This window comes from Stomoxys calcitrans, chromosome 2 (genome assembly GCF_963082655.1).
Source record: "Stomoxys calcitrans chromosome 2, idStoCalc2.1, whole genome shotgun sequence".
NCBI lineage: Eukaryota > Metazoa > Arthropoda > Insecta > Diptera > Muscidae > Stomoxys > Stomoxys calcitrans.
The window spans coordinates 154,807,945-154,829,854 of record NC_081553.1 but is presented as its reverse complement, the minus strand read 5'-3'; the positions used below and the strand labels follow the sequence as shown (position 1 = coordinate 154,829,854).

The window sequence follows — 21,910 nt, the reverse complement described above, 5'->3', positions numbered from 1 at the left end:
ATTTTTCTCAAAATTCTTAGGAGTTGCATTTGATGGTTTCTATTGTATATTAAAATAATAAATTTATGGTGATAAGTCAGCAGGTGCTATTTTATCTTTATGTCAAAATATAAAAAGCATTGTGGCTTAGGAATAGAAAAAACATTTTTTATTTTTTTAAAAATGTTTAAATTTTTTTTTTTTTAAATTTTCGTTAAAGAAATTATAAAAAGTAGGTTAGGTTAGGTTTAAGTGGCAGTCTGCCATCAGACTCACTTAGACGTTTTCGTCCATTGTGATACCACAGGAACAGAAGAAGGAAGATGCCGTCTATTTCCTACCGTTGAACCATCCAGATCGCTATAAAAAGCCCAATAACTTGCCAATGTCCACATCCGCTAAATCAGACAGTTTATCAAAGAAATGAGAACCTAAAGTGGAACTCCTTCAAACTGCTAGTGCGGGACACACACACAGAAGATTTCCTATAGGCTCTTCTTCCTCTATGTCCCTACAGCTTCTGCAAAAGTCGTTGCTGGCAACCTTCAGTCTGTCATCATGCTTTCCGATTAGACAGTGACCTGTCATGACGGACACAATAATTGAGACGTCTGTTCTGGCCAATGACAGCAAAGCAGTAGACTTCTTCAAGTCTAGATGAGGCCACATAGGTTTGGAATGCTCACAGCCCCCTCTTTGTGACCATCTATCATTCGCTGCCCTTCGGGCCTGGTCCTTAAAACATAGCTTACATGTCGCTAGAGGCATACCCACAGATTCCAGTGTCCCTGCAGTGTGTAAGATAGTTCCTAGTCTCGCAAGCTCGTCTGATTTATAATTCCCTGTGATATCTCTGTGGCTTGGCACCCAGAACAGGTGAATTTTGAACTGTTCATCCATCTCGTTGAGAGATCTGCTACAGTCGAGGGCGTTTTTGTGTTCAGAAATATTTGTGTGTGTTCCGCACTGTGTGTGTGCTCCGCACTGGCAGTCGGAATAAGTTCCACTTTAGGTACTCATTTCTTTGAGAACATGTCTGATTTAGCAAATGTGAACATTCGCTAGCTGTTTAGTTCCGTTTCCAGTGAAGCGTCAGATCTAGAGCCCGGGAGTAGGATTAGAATGGACTCCAAAGATCCAACAGCTGCGTTGGTGGTATCAGACCGTACCATGTTGTCTGCTACTGATACCTCGACAGGTGGAGCGGCTGCTCCTGGTTCCGCTAGCCGACAGACCACTGGTCGGCAGGGACTTTCGATGAAGACATCTGGTTCGAGTCTTAAGGACAAGGCCGAACCTATTCTTTCTTCGCATGCCTTTAATTTGCTAGGCCATCGGCCTTCCCCGGCAAACCAACACGCTCTTTAAGAGGTTGGACAATTAAAGACGCATCGCTCTCAGGTTTGTTGAGAGGCTTGGTACGAATGGTCCTAAGGCTCTCACTAATAGAAAGACAGACTCTCTAAATTGGGTTTGAGAATTTGCTGTATAGGTTACCAAAAGACAACACGTCTAGATTCGGAAACTGCACCGCAGTCAGCCAAAAGACTGCGGTCACCTGAAGGGCATCCCATGCCTAAAAGAACTAGGTCGAACAATAGTAAGATGGGTCCAAGAACCTTTGCAGTTTGTTTATGGCAGTTGTCGTTTGTGACGATGCAGGCTGGTATCTTGGTCGATATAGACTAACTGCCTTCGGGGATCAACGCTCAATTGAAATGTGTCGTTGTGCGCTAAAAAAGATTGGTCAGATCTGGCCAGGTGCAGCACTAGATTAAGTCAAGTAGGAAGATATTCCTTCTCGACCAATGGCGCATTCTTGGATACCAAATATTCCCTCAGATCCTGAATTGATACTTGGAAGACTAAGGGAATGTAATCCCAATCCAAACCACCGACTGGAATATAGGTAGATTTGATGAGGCTGATGAGGACCGGAGATATGCAGTTTTCGTACTCAATTCCGGCTGTCTCGCAGACCTCAACAAGTCTGAAGGGTTTGTATCCCACGGATTCAACAAGTTGACACTGAAGGTCTATAGAAGCGGTGGGGTTGGAGAATCAGGAGACGTCTCAGCAGTTGTTGCTGAACACTTGCCTGTTGAACCACCGACCACATCGCTAAAGTCTAGCGGATTGCAGGAGACAGAAAATCTCCCTGCCACAATCGAGACAGGAGGGGATGGCATCGAAACGGGACCCGACAAGATCTGTGTGGGTAACTCATCCGGTTGGACTGGGCTCAAGGTGTTCGTCAGCGGGGAAGCACGGGACTCAACAAGTACTTCGACAGCAGCAGATAGAGAAGCATCTAAAGAGGAATCGTCCACACCGCAAGTGTCCAGTGTCCTGAGAAGGAGTGATTTCACAGCTTTCTTTTGCAGAAGTTGTGAGGACATCGAAGAAGATGAGACTATAGAACACCTTTTGTGTGTGTGTCCCGCACTAGCAGTCAGAGGGAGTTCCACTTTAGGTTCTCATTTCTTTGAGAACCTGTCAAATTTAACACATGTGAACATTCGCAAGTTATTGGGCTTTTTATAGCGATCTGGATGGTTCAACGGTAGGAAATAGACGGCATCTTCCTTCTTCTTTTCCTGTGGTATCACAATGGACGAAAACGTCTAAGTGAGTCTGATTGAGACTGAGTGAGACTGCCACATAAACCTCACCTAATCCAACCTTGTAGCAAGTTAATTTTCTAACCCTTTAAGAATTCTTAATTGCTCGTGAGTAAATATCATAAATTAAAACGTATTTACGTAATTAAAACGTATTTACGAAAATCATTTTTCTAGGTGTGAGATATTCGCACAGACAGATACATTCTGAGGAATTTTGGAAAATCTGATAGCAATAGTGAAATTTTTTAATGATAAAATTAAAATCACATTTTTTATCAATATCACAATTCCAGCCGGATTTTGGAAGTGTCTCGGTTTGGAAAAAAGTGGGGTGAAATTTAGCACGGGATAATTCGTAACGCCGTCCAGCATCCACTGCAAGTATGGTCCAAATCAATGTATAACCTGATGTAGCTCCGATTTACACCAATCATCCTATTTTCCTTTTTGAACCTCTGCAAGCCGTATTTTTTTCTGATTTAGCCGAATGCACGTAGTGTTATGTTGGACATTCCAACAACAGTGGAAAGTATGATTCGAATTGGCTTCTGCAAGCTTAGAAACGTCTGAAGTGATTTTCATAAAACACGCACAGCATGTGGAAAAATGGTAATTTAATCTTTAGTATCTGCACCACCTTTTAAAATATGTGTCTGTATTGAGTTTCTCATTTCATAAACCAAGTGCTTTATCTTAATGGAAGTTTGGATGTAAGGTGTACTCTATTCTTAAAATACTTAATTTCAGCCCGATAATCTCATGATGTCTGATTTTGGGGGTGTTTTCGGGAGTGTTTTCGGGAGTGAGGTGGTCCCCCAGACACTTGGCATTGAAAAATATCAGCATCAGCATATTTAAACTCCATACTGCTATTGGTTTTTGGGGGGAGTTTACAACATGAGGCGTCCCCTAAACACATGGCCCCAAAATTGGTTATCAAATTCGTTTTCTAATCTCAAATACCTTTCATTTGAGCCACATATTGGCATGGTCGAAAAATTGTTACCCTTTGGGGGGTGTTTTGGAGAAGGGGTGATGCATTTAATACATGGTCCTACATTTGGATATCAAATTCGTTTTCTAGTCCCCCAAGCACATGGCCCCAAAATTAGTTATCAAATTTGTTTTCTAATCTCAAATACCTTTATTTGTGCCCCATATAGCGATGGTCGGTAAAAAATTGCTGTTTGTGGGGTATATTTTAACTACCGAAAGTGGGTATCAATTCTTGCTCTACCCCCCAACTCCTTTTACATAAGCCCCACATTGACATGGTCGGTAAATATGCCCGATTTAGGGGGTTCATATATTTGAAGCCCTTATTGCTATTGGCCTCAAGATTGGATATAAAATTCGTTTTCTAATCTCAAATGCCATTCACTTAAACCCCTTATTGAAAAAGCCAGCAAATATGTCCTGCTTGGGGTATGGGCCCTAAAAACTATGAATATCGAGCTCCACAGTCTTCAAGATCCAAATTGTCTTGGTGAGCAAATACGCCCTACTTGGGGGTTGTTATGGTGGTGGGACATCCCCTAGACAGTTGGTCCCGAATGTTGATGTCAGATTCATGGTCTACTCCCAAATACCCTTCAATTAAGCTTCATTTTTCCATAGTCAGCAAACATGTCCGGTTTGGGGGGTATTTTGGTGGATGGGGCGGCCACTAGTGACTTGGCTTTGAAAATATATATCAGATTCGTGTTCTACTCTAAAGTACCTCTTATTTAAGCCTCATATTGCAATGGTCAGCAAGTGCTTCCTATTTGGGTAGTGTTACGGGGGTGGGGTGGGCCCATAGACACTTTCCGAACATTGGTATCAGATTCGCGCTTTATAGTCAGTAAATAAGTCCTGGTTGGGGGCTGTTGTGGAGAAGGGGTGGACCCCAAGAAACTTTGTCCAAAATTTGGATATCAGATTCGTATTTTACTCGCAAATACCTTTCATTTGAGTCCCATTTTGCCATGGTCGGTAAATATGCCCGATTTAGGGGTGTTTTGAGGGTTGGGGTGGTCCCCCAAACACTTGGTCCGACAATTGGATATCAGATACGTTTTCTAATCTTAAATATCTTTCATTTGAGTCCCATATTGTCATGATTGGTATATATATATATTTGTGGTGGGGCGCCCCCCTAGGTACCCCATCCGAAATTTGGATACCAAGTTTTTGTTTGTAGGTTACTATGAGAGTGCACACAAAATTTAGCTTCAATCGCATAACCCATCTCCGAGACCTCGCGTTTCTGAAAATTTGGGCAAGGGGGAGAGTCTGCTCCCCCTTTAGATATCAAAAAATTTAGTACTCTATTTTCATTTTCATTATCCACCATCAGTGAAATTTTCAAGAAAATCGGTTCAACCGTTTCTGAGTCTATAAGGAACACACAAACAAAAAAACAAACCCACAAACACAAATTCATATTTAAATATATAGATAATTACTTCATTATTAACTAATTTCAGCAATAACTTCACTCCACAAACTCCTCAAAATGATAAACTCTGCACATTTTTGACGTCTTTTACAAAAAGTGCTACATGCTCCATAAGTTTTTTGCTGGGCAGATCCTTTCAAACTTGTGTTTATTTATTGAGTTCTTCTAAAATACTAAACTACATAAGTGAAAATATTCTAGTTGTGTTGTTTATCAAAAGTCGGTTTTACCCGACTTACGTCCGTACTTACTTGTTTCATAACGACTTGGTTGAAGTCAAAAGTTTTAATAGAATAGCAATACAATAAAAAAATGGTTCTTACAACTAATTTATTTTGTCTATTGCTCTAAATGCTGCAATGCCTTCTATAACTCTTTATTCGAGTGGGGTCGAATGTTTCAGAGAAATTATTGCAGCATACGTTTCTATCTCCCAAGCACCCATTAAACAACAGGGTTTAATTTGTAGCGACATACTTAGAAATAAAATGAATGATTTATAGATTGTATATAAATAAATAAATTAATATTAATATCAGCAAAATATTCAGCAAATTAATGAGAAGATATGTCTCTTTTGAAAAAAATCAATAGAGCAGAAGATCCTTGCTTCTGTGGCAATATTAGATCTGCAAGTCTGGACAAACTATTCCTCTTCAGTTTCCTCTTCGGTTTCAGCGCATTCTTCACCGCCGCCGCTTATATTCAGGGAAAGGGAAGGAGCTTCCGATAATGCCATATTCTGATCATCTTGCACAGTGGGCTCGTTGAGTTGGTCTACAACTTCCGCCGAATCGGCGACCATTTGTTCGTCTTCGGCTTCCTTTTCAAGTGAAACAATTCTATTTAGTTCCTCTTCAGCTAATTTTGTTTCATCGTTAACTTCTTCCGTCAAAACTTCCTCTTCGGCCAACTTCGATTCTTCAGCCAATTCTGTTTCTTCAGCTACTTTAGCTTCTTCAGCCAATCTTTTTTCTTCATCTAATCTGGCTTCTTCCGCCAATTTAGCTTCTTCAGCCAAGCGTGCATCCTCAGCCAATTTTGCTTCTTCAGCTAATCTAGCTTCTTCAGCTAATTTTGCTTCTTCTGCTAATCTGGCTTCTTCGGCCAATTTAGCTTCTTCGGCTAATTTAGCTTCTTCCGCTAATCTAGCTTCTTCCGCTAATCTAGCTTCTTCCGCTAATCTAGCTTCTTCCGCTAATCTTGCTTCTTCAGCCAATCTTGCTTCTTCCTCGATGCGTTTCTTTTCTTCTTCGGCTCTTCGTTTTTCTTCCTCCTCGCGGGCCCTATGATACAGAAAAGACTTTTGTACTCCATTTAGCTAAAAATGAAAAAAATTAAAAATACTTCTTTTCTTGCATTTGAGCTGCCTTCAATGCCTCTTCTGCTTGCTTCTCAAGTTCTGCTAAGCGTTGGAGTTCCTGCTCTTCTTCACGCTTGCGCTTTTCTTCAGCCAAACGGGTTTCTTCGGCTATCTTGGTTTCTCGAGCTTTGCGAGCGGAGTCTTCTTTTGCTTTGCGCATAGCTTCCTCTTCCAGAGCCCTAAAGAAGAAAAAATATATTCAAAATAAAATTGTGTAAAAGAATTTGCTAATGCGATTGTAAAATATTAATGGAAATGCAAAAGTGGCTCCGCTTGCTTTGTGCATGTGATGCATATAATAAATTGTGTAATAGTTATTCACTGATCCAATAAATGTTATAAAAAATCCTATCTTTCGTTTGTTGTAAAAGTTGCCAGAGAAAACTGTATATTTCATTGTCCCTTCATAGTTGCGAAATATCTATGTTTTTTTAGACGGAATGTGTATGTTAATCTAAGTCCAGTGTTTAACTGGCTGTGAAGCCAGTATTACTCAAATCCTCTTAAACCCTCCATTGTTCGGGCTATAAGAGGTACGAGGGTCGTAGCGAAATGGTGGGGGGGGGGAACGCTAGCTGTTGGCTTGAGGGGGTGGTTTTCTTTCAAGCCAAACCCAACAACGACTATTTTGTCCTACAGAAAAAATGTTTATTCAATTTATTCTAAACACAAAATTTCAGTTAAATTGTCTTTAATGACAAAATTTCATATGTATACTATTCTATGGACAAAATTTAGCTCAGGCAAGGGCCACCTCAAAATTATTTTCCTTAAGAAGAAAATTGTAATGAAATTGTTAAAAAAAAGAAATGTTGATGACCTTACCGTTCTTGCAGTTATTGCCCTCATGGCAATTTTACTGTCCGTAAAAATATTCACACTTGACGTCCTCGTCAAATTTTTTCCAAAGACCAAATTTTTATAAATTTGTTTGTTAACAACATTTTCACCAATAAACGCCTGAGCATTTATAATAACGAAGTAATTTCTTAAAATATCTTCAACAACAATTTTTTTTATCATTTACATCCTTCAATTTCTAGTGATATTTTTTCTCATCATCATTAGCTCGACTCACTCCCCTTTGGGAGAAAACACGTAAAAATAATTCATTGACCAGCCGGAATAGGCAAGTAAAATTAAGTTTTTTTTTAAAAATATTGTAAAAATAAATATTTTTTTATGTTGATTATATTTTTTATTTATTTTATTTCCTAAGCCACTATACAGCAAAAAAATCATATTGCTAACATTTTACGACCATTTCGCGAATTAAAGTGGATTTTAATGACTATGGCAGTAAACCGCCATGAATTAACTTTTTTTTAATATAGAAACCACCAAATATAACAAAACACTAAAACGGATTTCAGAAATCTCATTCCTAAGAAAATTTTTTGTTTGATTTTTTGAGCTAAAACATGACTTAATATGACTCGAATTTTTTTAAACTCGTTTCATTCGTCCACTTTATGCCAGTCCGCACTACATTAGGATACCTCTTTCCTAACTGAGCTAGAATTTTAGATAGGTCTATTCTTAGTCAAAGGCTAAATTTCAATGAAAAATTTCAATGATTGACATTTTTTTATAAGGGCAAAAATTCAATGAGATATTGCTTAAAGACAAAAGTTTGCTCAATCTCAAGAAAGATCTCAATAAATATATAATTTTTTTTAAAGACAATTTTCAATTAACGAACGCATCGAATTGTAATGTAATTATTTCAAAAGATGTTATTTCTGAGATTGAACTAAATTTCTTGAAGCCAAAATTGTTTCAAAAAAAACTTCTCTCGAAAGACAAATTCTATAAAAACTTGTTCGCTTAATTCTCGTTTTATTATTTTAATTGAAACTATATCTGAAGAAAGAATACTATTTAAAAACTGTCTTTACATAAAATAATTTAGCTTGTTAGTCTGAAAAGGGTTTAAAGTAATTATTTCAAATGAATCCATTCCAATTTTCTTGGAATTCCATAATTAACAAAACAGTATTTAAGGCAATTGATTTGAAGACTATAGTGATGAATTTTTAACTTTTTGAATTTAGCATTTTCTCCCAACAAAAATTTGTTAACTATGAAACGATTTTGCGAATAGTAATTTCTTCAAGTTTTATGTACGAAAAACTTTAATGAAATTGGACGGCCAAATTCCATTTTTACAAAAATCTCCTTTAGTAAGGACATGTGTTAAAATAGGGACGATTTTTGCTAAATCCTATAAGTCAGCAGACTTTTTTCTATGAGAGCAAGTTTTATATTACATTTACGTTTGACACTAGGACCTTTATCATCAATTGGTGGGAATCTTGGGATAAATTGGATGAAAAAGCTTTCTAGAGATTTTCCTTCTTGGGAATATTTGAAAATAATTTTCTTTTTGAAAATTATCAATTTCAAATCTTAAACAAAATTTAAAACGCAAATGAAATTTACAAAAAAATAAAAAAGTTTACAACTGCAAAAACGTAGAATTTCTGATTTTTTAATTTTAATTTATAATATATATATATATATATATATATATATATATATATATATATATATATTATGGCGGTAATGTTTCCAGTTTGTTTGCTTAAAACTTTAGCAAAGTTTTAGTAAAATAATACCCTGTTGAAATCTTAAATCATAGTTTAACAGCAAACTTAACGTACATCGTAAGAAAGAAAGGAGATATTTTTTACGGAAAAGCCTAGTTAGTAAAAGTCCAACTGTACTTCTAAATTTGGCAAGAAATGTGCCCAAGTTTTCAAATATCGACCTGTAGTGGAATTCTATAATAATTAAAAAGCGATAACCGAAATATCTACGAATTTGGTATTCAGTGGCCATTTTTGACGATAATCGACATCATTAACATCGTCAAAACAAATCAATCAGATACGTATGTGTACAATCAATTAATAAGCCTTGTAGCGTGCTTTTCGTAATATGAAAAATAATGTCCGCAAAATTTTGTACAAATAGTTTTGTATTGATAACACTTTTCCCAAATAACTGTGTTCAGTTTTATTTAGAATTTTTATGGTTTTAAATAAAAATAAGAATAATTTTAGGCTAGAAGAAAATTGATTATTTTTTTTCGTCGTTTCCACTTTGTTCTATTCGTTTTTTTCTGGGAAAGTTGTCAAAAAAAATTATAATTTCTGCAAACAAATTTAACTAAACGATTTTCGTTTAAGTTACAGAATTCCAGAACTGATGACCTCCATTATAATGTGACTTCCCAAATAAAAAAGAGAGATAAAATAGGCATTCATTACCCGATTTTACCGTTTCGTAATTGGATAACTGCTTTGAAAACCGATCTCTTGAGTTTTATGCCATGGCCAGACACAATTCGAAGTGAGATGTTTTGGACACTACGACACTTTGACGTATATTGTCTATATCATTACATAAGTTGATTTAGCTCTATATAAACCGATCTCCGGAAAGAACTTAAACTTTTTCATCTTTTTCCACAAAGTCCATGAGAACACATCCGCTTTTACTTTTTTTCTTTTCAACAACCCCAAAGATGACAAACGGTGCAGCGGCAAATTTTCATCGCCACGGCATCAGAAAACACGGACATAAAATATCTCACGCAAGAGACTTGGCTTAGATGGTCGTGTGACTAGTGGCACCATCCTATTGGAACCACATGTCTTCCAAATGCATGCCATCAATTACTGGTTAAAAGAACACCATGAACAGTTTACGGTTAAACTGACAAAGATGCCGACAGCCAATAAACAGTACAAAAAGCCACTGTTTGTGGATTCATTGAATTCCCAAGTTTATACAAAACTTGCTGAGCCCGGCCCGCTCTGCTGCGCCCGATAATGCTATGTTGGAATGGAGTACTTTAAATTTGGAAAATTTCAGCCTAATTTCAGTTGAAAATATATTCAAATTTTCCTGTGGATTTTCTACATTCATATACCTCTTATTTATACACCCAATTGTAATGGTCTATAAAAGTCCTTGTTGGGGTGTGGTGGACCCCCAGAGACTTGGTCCCAAAAGTGAAAGTATATTTCTGCTCTACTCCCAAAGACCTATCATTTAAGATCCATATTGCCATGGTCGCCAAATATGTCCGATTTGAAGGGTTTTTTTGGGGGTGATGTGACCCACGAAACACTAAGTCCCACAATTAGATAAAAGATTCGTTTTCTGCTCTCAAATACATTTGATTTGATTCCCATATTGTTGTCATTGGTCTATGGTTCCGTTTGGCGGGTTTTGGGGTTGGGCGGCCCTCCTAGGCACCCCAACCCAAATTTTGATACCAAATTTTTGTTTTGGGTGGCAAAGTTAAAAAATAATACCGCAAACAACCGCAATGAAATTCCTTTATTATACCCTCCACCATAAGATGGGGGGTATACTAATTTCGTCATTCTGTTTGTAACTACTCGAAATATTCGTCTGAGACCCCATAAAGTATATATATTCTTGATCGTCGTGACATTTTATGTCGATCTAGCCATGTCCGTCCGTCTGTCTGTCGAAAGCACGCTAACTTCCGAAGGAGTAAAGCTAGCCGCTTGAAATTTTGCACAAATACTTCTTATTAGTGTAGGTCGGTTGGTATTGTAAATGGGCCATATCGGTCCATGTTTCGATATAGCTGCCATATTAACCGATCTGGGATCTTGACTTCTTGAGCCTCTAGAGGGCGCAATTCTTATCCGAATGGAATGGAATTTCGCACGACGTGTTTTGTTATGATACCCAACAACTGCGCCAAGTATGGTTTAAATCGGTCCATAACCTGATATAGCTGCCATATAAACCGATCTTGAGTCTTGACTTCTTGAGCCTCTAGAGGGCACAATTCTTATCCGATTTGAATGAATTTTTGCACGAAGTATTTCGTTATGATATCCAACAACTGTGCCAACTATGGTTGAAATCGGTCCATAACCTGATATAGCTGTCATATAAACAGATCTGGGGATTTGACTTCTTGAGCTTTTAGAGGGCGCAATTCCTATCCTATTTGGCTGAAATTTTGCATGCCGTATTTTATTTTTTCTTTCAACAACGATGAAATAAGGTTCAAATCGGTTCATAACCTGATATAGCTGCCATATAAACCGATCTGGGATCTTGACTTCTTGACCCCTAGAGGTCGCAATTATTATCCGATTTGCCTGAAATTTTGTACGACGGATCCTCTCATGACCATCAACAAACGTGTTTATTATGGTCTGAATCGGTCTATAGCCCGATACAGATCCCATATAAATCGTTCTCTCTATTTTACTTAGTGAGCCCCAATGGGCGCAATTCTTATACGAATTGGCTGAAATTTTACACAGGTCTCCCACATATAATTTAATTGTGGTCCGAACCGGACCATACCTTGATATCGTTTTAATAGCAGAGCAACTCTTTTCTTATATCCTTTTTTGCCTAAGAAGAGATGCCGGGAAAAGAACTCGACAAATGCGATCCATGGTGGAGGGTATATAAGATTCGGCCCGGCCGAACTTAGCACGCTTTTACTTGTTTTATTTTGCTTTATTCAAAGTATCGATAGGTTGTCATAACAAAGATAATTTTGACCACTTTGCCCTCTCTCAGTTTATGTGGGCTTCTCCAAATTAGCGCCATCTACTGGCTTTTTTCAATTGGATCACCTAAATCCAATTGAAGACAGCCAGTAGATGGCGTACAGCGTATTCTTGAGTCGGGAGTCCCTCCTTCGCTGTCCTTGCTAGTTCCAGTCTAGAACATTTCCCTATCATCGCGTGGTCGGCGTAAGATATGACCCAAACAAGTCTATTTTCTCCTCCGGATTTTTACCTTGACAGGGGAAGTATTTGTTCTTATTTGCAATTGTTTATTTGAAATACGGGTGGTTTCACATTCCTGTTGTGGATTCTGGCTTTTGTATTATGTGAGATGTCTGCATCTCCAAATTTTTTGAGTTTAAGAAAGGCGCTTCTAGCCTTGTTGATACATTCGAGTATGTCTGCTTCTGAGCATCCGTCCTTTGTTATTTTATTCCCGAAATAAGAAAAGTTATCAACATCTTCAATGACATGGCCGTTTATAGTGAGCGGTGTCAGGTTTTTTGCTCCTATCCGCATCAATTTGGTCTTAGCTATGTCTTTTTTAAGGCTTTAACTTTAACTTTGGCCGCGTTTTCATTCAAGCATTCAAACTTCACTTTTATGTGCTCACGGCAATGCGCAAAGAGTCGATGTCTCCAAAGAAGTCGTTATACCTCAATGACTGCCATATGTGCCGCAGCATTTGTCGTCTCTAAGTCGCAATCTGGAAAAATTAAAAAGATAAAGCTGCACTCTTGCTTCACTCTTTTATTGCCCTCGAAAGAACAGCTCTTTTTTCCATTGAAATGGACTGAAACTTCTGCATTCATATACCATTCCCTAATTACGACACGGTATTTTCATGAATTCCCTAATTCGGCAGTGTGCTCCACATCGAATTTCACGAGACTGTGTCAAAGCACACTCGAGTCGATGATTAAAAGGTATAGGTGCGTATTAAATTCTGCAGACTGTTCAATGATTAAACGCAATGCGTTAATGTGGTCCGCAGGGTTAATGTGGTATGCCCCCAGTAAAGAGCCAGTTTCTTGCGCAGAAATCAACCAATCTGTCGCCATTGCCATTCCTGGTATCGCCAGGTCCGTGTATTCCTATGATTGATTGTAGATTATTGTTGTTATTACCCACCTTGGCATGAAATCCCCATAACATGTTATATGTCTCCTCCTTTGATAGGGATCTTGTCACGGAATCGAGTTGGGAGTATATATATACAAACAAGAAAGAGGAATCATTGAAGTGCTTGAGATTCCGTTTGCGTTGTATGTTATATTTCACCTCCTGTTATTAAAGAGTTTAGTGTAATCTGTTTAAGCTGATGGCCATAGTAGTTATCCATGGCCATAGTGCTTTATCTTTTTGTATTCGAACATATGTATATATATTTTTATATTTTGAAATTAAAAAATAATTGTTTCCCTCTCTGAAATTCTTCATAATTACCCTACGTACTCGTACTTCAAACCAAGATGGAATGTAATTTGCATATATGAGATGGGACCTCGAGATCGTCCCTCTGGTTACGTGTGTCGTGAGTGTTGATTAGAAATGGTAGAATATCCAATTATGCTGTTTTCCTTGAGAATTGTCGAGATGTGGGTTGATAGGCGCTGTTCTATCGACCCTTCTACGGTGTGTGTTCATCGAAAATCTTCCGGAATCAATCTGACTTAGGCAAGGTACTCTGCTCCGTTTTTGGAATAGATTTCGAAAATTCAAATACAACACAATGTTGCCTTCAAATTATGCTTGGACTAGTTGTGTTTAACTGCTATTTTTGGGCCCTAAGCTTAAAAAACTTTTATTTTTTTCACATATTTTTCGTGTTGATTTTTTTATATACAGTTTGACAGTTGGTAATGTGGAAATATAAAAAGATGAAAAGATTACCAACCCTTGATGCTATTTGTCGGAAAAACGAGACTTTCGAAAAACTGATATCGATTTGTAATCGATTTGCCACGAGAATTACTTATTGGAACGAACAGTTCTTATATGGTACCGACTTCCGACTTTGTCCTAATTTTATCGATTCGGCCAAAATATAAGCGAATTCAATTTTAAGATGATAAATTTTCCAATTTTTAAGCAAATATTTCCCTTGGTGAAATATATTTGGATTTTTAAATGGTTGGTTAATAGATCCTTAACTTTGCGTCTTTTTATTGAAGATAAAAGTACAAAATAATGGTCAAAATATCGTATAAAGTTAGGAAATTTGTTTTGGGCCGAGATTAAAGTGTACCTTAGTTGAAGACGCATTAAAGCCTTAGAAATGCAGGATCTTTCAATAGTTGGTTATTTTTAATGGTTAGGATGCTTAGTTTAAAAAAAATCGAAATTTTGAACGGATGGTTGTGTCTGTTAGTAAATAGGAAAATAAATTTAAAGATATCTTTTTTTTAAGTTTTGGTTCTTTGGATCTTTTACATTACTAAAATCCTACAAATAAGGAAATATCTTAAATTTTCGGCCAACTGTTGTTTTTCTGTGCAGCTACCACATACAGAAATTCGAAAGAAATGTCAATATTCTGTTCAGTTTTTCACGCGGAATTCTGTCAAACACCATATAAAAAAAGTTCTGAATATAAAATGTGCAATAAGAATTCATACAACAAATACTTATTTAATATAAAAAGCCAACTCCAAATAAAAAATTAAAAACCAGTTTGTGGATGTCGAACAATAAATAATCCAGACGAATTATGTCGAATTAAAGCTTTACTGCTAGCTATCGGGCGCATCCACAGGTTGCGGATAGTGGAGTGTTTCATACGGATTAGCTGCAACTACAGTCGCGGATAATAGTTGAGGCACAAAGGAACAATTTTTACTTTTAAAGCTCCTAGAAGTTTTACGTACAACCAACCGGCTGCCAAGGGATTACTGTAAATTGTTATAGACAACCTTTTTTCTATCATAGAATCCGTGGTGGGCACCTAAGTTTCATTAATGCTAATATTTTATAATTTGACTTGCTTTTTGCTTTGTATTTTTGCCAAAAAATAACGCTCGAAAGCAAATTATCAAGTGACTGGTTTTGACATTTGCTTCGCATTGTTGACAACTGTTGCGATATACATGAACCCATTTTTATACCCTCCACCATAAGATGGGGGTATACTAATTTCGTCATTCTGTTTGTAACTACTCGAAATATTCGTCTGAGACCCCATAAAGTATATATATTCTTGATCGTCGCGACATTCTATGTCGATCTAGCCATGTCCGTCCGTCCGTCCGTCCGTCTGTCTGTCGAAAGCACGCTAACTTCCGAAGGAGTAAAGCTAGCCGCTTGAAATTTTGCACAAATACTTCTTATTAGTGTAGGTCGGTTGGTATTGTAAATGGGCCGTATCGGTCCATATTTTGATATAGCTGCCATATAAACCGATCTTGGGTCTTGACTTCTTGAGCCTCTAGAGTGCGCAATTCTTATCCGATTGGAATGAAATATTGCACGACGTGTTTTGTTTTGATATCCAACAACTGTGCCAAGTATGGTTCAAATCGGCCCATAACCTGATATAGCTGCCATATAAACCGATCTTGGGTCTTGACTTCTTGAGCCTCTAGAGTGCGCAGTTCTTATCCGATTGGAATAAAATTTTGCACGACGTGTTTTGTTATGATATCCAACAACTGTGCCAAGTATGGTTCAAATCGGTTTATAACCTGATATAGCTGCCATATAAACCGATTTTGGGTCTTGACTTCTTGAGCCTCTAGAGTGCGCAATTCTTATCCGATTGGAATGAAATATTGCACGACGTGTTTTTTTATGGTATCCAACAACTGTGCCAAGTATGGTTCAAATCGGCCAATAACCTTATATAGCTGCCATATAAACCGATCTTGGGTCTTGACATCTTGAGCCTCTAGAGGGCGCAATTCTTATCCGATTTGAATGCATTTTTGCACAAAGTGTTTTGTTATGATGTCCAACAACTGTGCCAAGTATGGTTGAAATCGGTCAATAACCTGATATAGCTGCCACATAAACCGATCTTGGGTCTTGACTTCTTGAGCCTCTAGAGTGCGCAATTCTTATGCGATTGGAATGAAATTTTGCACGACGTGTTTTGTTATGATATCCAACAAGTGTGCCAAGTATGGTTCAAATCGGTCCATAACCTGATATAGCTGCCATATAAACCGATCTGGGATCTTGATTTCTTGAGCCTCTAGAGGTCGCAATTATTATCCGATTTGCCTGAAATTTTGTACTACGGACCCTCTCATGACCGTCAACATACGCGTTTATTATGATCTGAATCGGTCTATAGCCTAATACAGCTCCTATATAAATCGATCTCTCTATTTTCTTGAGCCCCCAAAGGGTGCAATTTTGCCTAAGAAGAGATGCCGGGAAAAGAACTCGACAGATGCGATCCATGGCGGAGGGTATATAAGATTCGGCCCGGCCGAATTTAGCACGCTTTTACTTGTTATGTATTGGAATGCTTATGTTTTTATTCGGCTTCGTTTAAAATGAAATACATCAACCGAAATAAGTTTTTTCGTTTGCAAGTTGACCGAACGCCTGCGTTCGACGTTGACAATAAGGCTATAAGTCTTTTCATAAATTTGTAAGTTCCTAACGTCAATCGAACACCTTTCCAAAAGTTTTGAAATTTGGATCCATTGAATCGGATGATGACCTATCAATCAACCATATATTTTGGAAAAATTCTTTCATTATACCCTTGTTCAAAAGTGTATGTAAATCTTATCAGAAGTATAGATCAGAAGTAAAGGGATAGCGCAAAGCTTTGCGATTCCTCTGTAGTAAGTAAAGGGATAGCGCAAAGCTTTTCGATTTCTCTGTAGTAATCGCAAAGCTTAGCGCTATTCCTAAACTTCTTGAAAAAATCATCACTGACTCACTGTCTCATCAAGTATCTTCACCATTATCACAATATCAGCATGGATTTCGTAAATCGTATTCAACCGCAAAAAATGCTTTGAAAATGACTACAAATGTAAACTAAGGATTTAGAAATCGTCTCCTAACAGATGTTATATAAACTGATTTAAGCAAGGTTTTGATTAGGTAAATTATAGTCTTCTATAACACAAAATAAGTTTTTTAGTTGGGGTTTTCCGACATATTGTTTTCAAGGATTTAAAACTTTATCACCCTATAACGAAAGAGTAGGTGGGTGGGATATTGGGTGCGGATATTAATTTTCCTATGCCACTATGGACATACATCTTAACCAGTAATCGACTTGTTGTGCACTCTAAATACTAAATAGTAAAAGTAAAATTCCGTACTACTTACACAATCCCTAAGTGTTTTCCATACCACGCCGCCCTATGTTGGTTCATGTCTAGTATTGTGTTCCCACCTAAGTGCTGGTGTCTGTTAGTCGAGAAAGGCGCGCAATGACATAGGAAATGCTCCAATTGTTTACTACTTTCCCCACATGCCCTACACATGCTATCACTTGCCGCACCGATTTTTCAAAAGTGTCCTTGTTCAACCGACCGTTTCGTTGCTTCAAAGTGTTACATTCTCGTTCGTCGTGCTAACTCGGACTGCGTGGACCCGAAAGGCTTCGGCTAAGCCAAGTTTATTGACGGCAGTCCTCTGGCCACTGCAAAATCGCCTGCCTTTTCGCTCCCCCTTCGCCCGGCACGCACACGATGCGGACTGTGCCATCCTAAGAGAAGGCATTAATCTCCTTTTTACACACCAAGACTGTTCGTGACCTTACCGTCCTGTTTGATGGTCCTGATGGCCAGTTTACTGTCCATAAAGATGTTCGTACTCGAAGTCCTCGAGAGAACACCACACCACCTCACGCATTCTGCGATTGCCCACATCTCTGCCTGAAGGATCGTATTATGGTCAGGCAGGCGAAAACAGATCTCAGTCCTAGGGTTCTCAATGTAGACCCCCAGGCCCACCTGTCCTCTAGCATTGAACCATCTGTATAGCATGATCTCTCAGATGGCCGTACCAGAGCCCCGTCAGTCCAAAACTGTGCCTCTGGCACCGGTGTCTCGTACTCGACCTCAAGTGTCATCTCAGGCATCCGATCCTCGCACTTATTCTGTATATCAATGTGTCGGATATCTGGAATGGTGTCCAGTGCGCTAGTGGGCATGGAGGCTTAAATAAGTATTGGTCTAATCACGCTGATAAAGAGACAGTGGACTATCCTCGGATTCAAGCCCTATATCGAGCCTGCGGCCCGTCCGCATAGTGTCCAACATCTGTAAGCTTCCATAGCACGCTCCTGAATGAGACACTTTCAATTCAGTTTCTGGTCCAAGATCATTCCTGATAAATTGACATTGTCAGATATCGAAATCGTTTTGTTGAGGAAACGTGGTGCGTCAAATTGGTCCATCATCGGGTCGATGAGAGACATGCTCCCTCCTAGGGAAAGTGAATACCTCCAACGAGTTTTTTGACGGTATCAATACAATCTGCTAACACAAAGCGTAGCATCAAGACGTCCCCTCTATTCTTGCAGTTCATTATTTGTGTAAGCCGCTTCAGAGTTCAACACATGTTCGAAAATCCGCTTGTTAAACAGATCCTCCACTTGAGAGCTATGATCTGGTGGAATCCTACCAGATACATTGTTGATATCGATGACTGCATACGTCAGCTCATCTCTGTTATGCATCCTTGCCACTCTGGCGTAAGAGGGCCGCTCCATACATTTTTATAGTTACGGTTTGGCATTTTCATTCACGGTTGAAATTGCCCCTTTTTTATGTAAGAGTCACTTGATTTACGGTGTATCTTTTTTTAAGAAACAGAATGGCACCGCGAAAGCCAACATCGCTGTTTCGTTTACTGCAAAAGTTGCTTTTTCACGTGGGTGTAGAAAGTCGTAAATTTAGACATCTCACTTTTCGATTTGCCATCCAAAAGTAGTCAATCAGCCAGCCAGCGGTTAGCGCAGAAAAATAAAACGTTTGGTACATTTTTAGGACAGACAAAATACTTTTATTACGAAGTTATTCTTTTATTTTAACTGTATAAAGTTTCGCTTCAACATACAAAACGTTAGCTGAAAACGTAGCATTATTGAACGTAACTAACTATGTTAATTGTAAACCCTTTAGCAGCCTCGCCTACGGCAAAATGTTTTTTTCTTTTTTTGTTGTAAAACCAAAAACACTTCAATGGCAAAAAAGAATAGCAAAAATTTTCACACTATTGCACATAACTGTGTACGACACAAGAAAATAATCTCAAGCAAGTCCATTGGCTTGCACATAATTGCAATTAGGTGCTTGTCATGGGTAAAGACATTTGACTGAGCAGCAAAATGATAGTACGTTGAGCAGCTCGGTGGAGTGCAAATGATAACCTCGAAAAGTGACATTTTTGAAAGTTTCGTCTTCGGAACAAATTACTGTAATTTCCAATGACAAAAATTATTAGAGCAACAGGCAAATGGCTGCCACAAGAAAAAAACTCGAATTTAAAAGCACATACTTTGCTTGGTTATTTTTAAGCGATAAAGAAATATCCATGCGAAAACAAAAACTCATAAACACATAAAGGAAATTTTCGCCAAGTAAACTTCTTTTCTGAATAGTGTTGAACTTTGTTTATGGTAAAAGTACGTGTGTTTTGGATAAATTCTTGCAAAAATTTGTGACAAATATAAAGTTTTTACCATTACAATATCTTTCATTATTGATATATAGAACATGTTATTCGGTGCTACAGCTTGTTTTGCTTTATTTATAAATTAATTTAACGTCAAAGGTTTATGCCATTGAAAATGATGCCATGTTCAATTTCATGTTGTAACATAATTGAAACTCAAATTTCTACGATTTATAAGAAGAACTCAGTTTATTTGGATTTATTTCGATGTTATGATACACAATAATATTTAAAGCCTTCCATTTTCGCACAACTCCATTATGGTTTTGCATTATGATCTGCTGTAATCGTACTGTTATAAACAAAACTCAATAAAGTTGTTGTTGTTTTCGAACACTTAAGTACCAACTATGTGATGGAAATTTCTTTATCGCGTAAATGTTACCAACAATGTATGTACCGAAGAAATGTTGTGTTTTATTGTAACTGGCAGCCATTTGTGTATTGCTCTTATGATTTTATAATTGGGCATACAAGCATTTTTGTACCGAAACTTTAAAAATTTTTACTTTCTGAGTTTAGAGTCCGAGCTCGTCCGACTACTCTTTGCTCAGTCAAAACAAAACAGGAAAAAATTGTGGTTAAGAATGTGTCTATACCAGTTTCGAGCACACAATTGCAATTATTTCCAAGCTTATGGGTCTGCTTGGGATTATTTTCTTGTGTCGTACACAGTTATGTGCAATAGTGTGAAAATTTTTGACCTTCTTTTTTGCCATTGAAGTGTTTTTGGTTTTACAACAAAGAAGAAAAAAAAAAACATTTTGCCGTAGGCGAGGCTGCTAAAGAGTTTACAATAAACAAATAATTCGACGTTTATGGCTAACGTTTTACACATGGAAGCGAAACATTAAACGGTTACAATAAAAACAAAACTTTGTGATAAAAGTATTTTGTTTGTCGTAAAAATTTCCTAAACGTTTTTTTTTTTGCGCGCAAGTAATTTTTTTGATATGTGTATCATAACATCGAAATAAATCTCTGAAAGAGTTTTGATTACCAATTCGAATCTGCTTAAGTTTGAATTATGTTACATTAAATTGAACTTGGCACCCTTCTCAATATGCACAATCTATTTCAAAATTAAAAATAATATCATTTACCTTAGCTTGACTTTAAATTTATTTATAAAAAAGAAAAACTAGTTGAAACCCCGAATTGTATGATCTATATATTTAGAATGAAAGGTATTGCCAAGGTAAAGAAAATTTTTTACCTGTCACAAATTGTTGCGACAACTAATCTCAAAATGAAATGTACTTTCATAGTAAATAAAACAAGAAGTTTGCTTGTCGAAAATTCCCTCCATGTGAAACGATTTTTTTTTTTTTGTTTGTAAGCAACATATTTTCTTTTTTGACGGATACCGATAGAGGAGCTGTACCATGAACCCTTATGAAATTAGCGCGAGAGGTATAAGCATCATTTAAGGTTTGTTTAAATTTTTGGGATGCCGCGAGAACATCAAAAACATTTTTCGGCGGTGGTTATCCCCTTCTTATGCTGGCGACATTTGTGGGGTACTTTGCCATGTTGAAACTTGTCTCCAAAGAGAAGCCGCACTGCGATACGCGCCGTTCAGACTAGGAGGCTAGTTATCATTAAGCTTAAACTTGAATCGGCCAGCAATCATTGATATGTCCTTGGGAAAATTTACAATATTACTCCCGGTAAGTACTATTTTTATAGAAACTGTGTAAACTTACCGACAATTTTAAAAGTAAATCGTGAATTTGCCAATTTATGTTGTTAAAGTCATTTTAAGGTAAACCGGAAATCCGTCTGTGGTGAAAGTTGCTCTTTTACGGGTATATACAACAAGTGGCCTATGACGCAGAGCGCATGGGTTTAAATCATGGCGCGAACATCAGAAAAATTTATAGCGGTGGTTATCCCCTTACTAATGCTGGCTACATTTGTGAGGTATCCTGCCATGTTAAAACTTCTATATCAAGTGGTGTCGCTATGGGGCACTCCGTTCAGACTCGGCGTAATAAAGAGGCCCCTTATCATTGAGTTTAAATATTAATCCGACTGCACTAATTGATATGAGAGAAGTATCTCCTGTTCCTAAATGGCATGTTCATGGGAAATTTAGTAGTAATAGTATACAAAAAATCTTTGATGCTTTTTCTGTGTCTCTTCCGGTCTCATTTTATGGTTTTTTTGCTAAGTAATAGGCAGTCAACCAGAAGTCAGTATTGGTGTGTAGATGTAAACTCGGAAAGTGACAATGTGTCAAATTTAACTTCAGGTATAAAAATGCTCGTTTGTACAATCCAAC

At 37.6% G+C, this 21,910-nt stretch overlaps 1 protein-coding gene across 1 annotated transcript in view; it reads right to left on the bottom strand.

The window, feature by feature from the left end:
- Positions 1 to 5,356: 5,356 nt before the first annotated feature.
- The window catches only part of LOC106091121 (uncharacterized protein CG45076), a 187,046-nt gene continuing 170,492 nt past the window's right edge, over positions 5,357 to 21,910 (bottom strand). Inside the window, exons 10-11 of the mRNA XM_059361662.1 lie at positions 6,391 to 6,585; positions 5,357 to 6,329 (exon numbers count right to left, since the gene is read on the bottom strand). Coding sequence (XP_059217645.1) covers positions 5,690 to 6,329; positions 6,391 to 6,585 — 835 coding nt within the window. The 3' untranslated portion in view covers positions 5,357 to 5,689. The remainder of the gene's footprint in view (positions 6,330 to 6,390; positions 6,586 to 21,910) is intronic.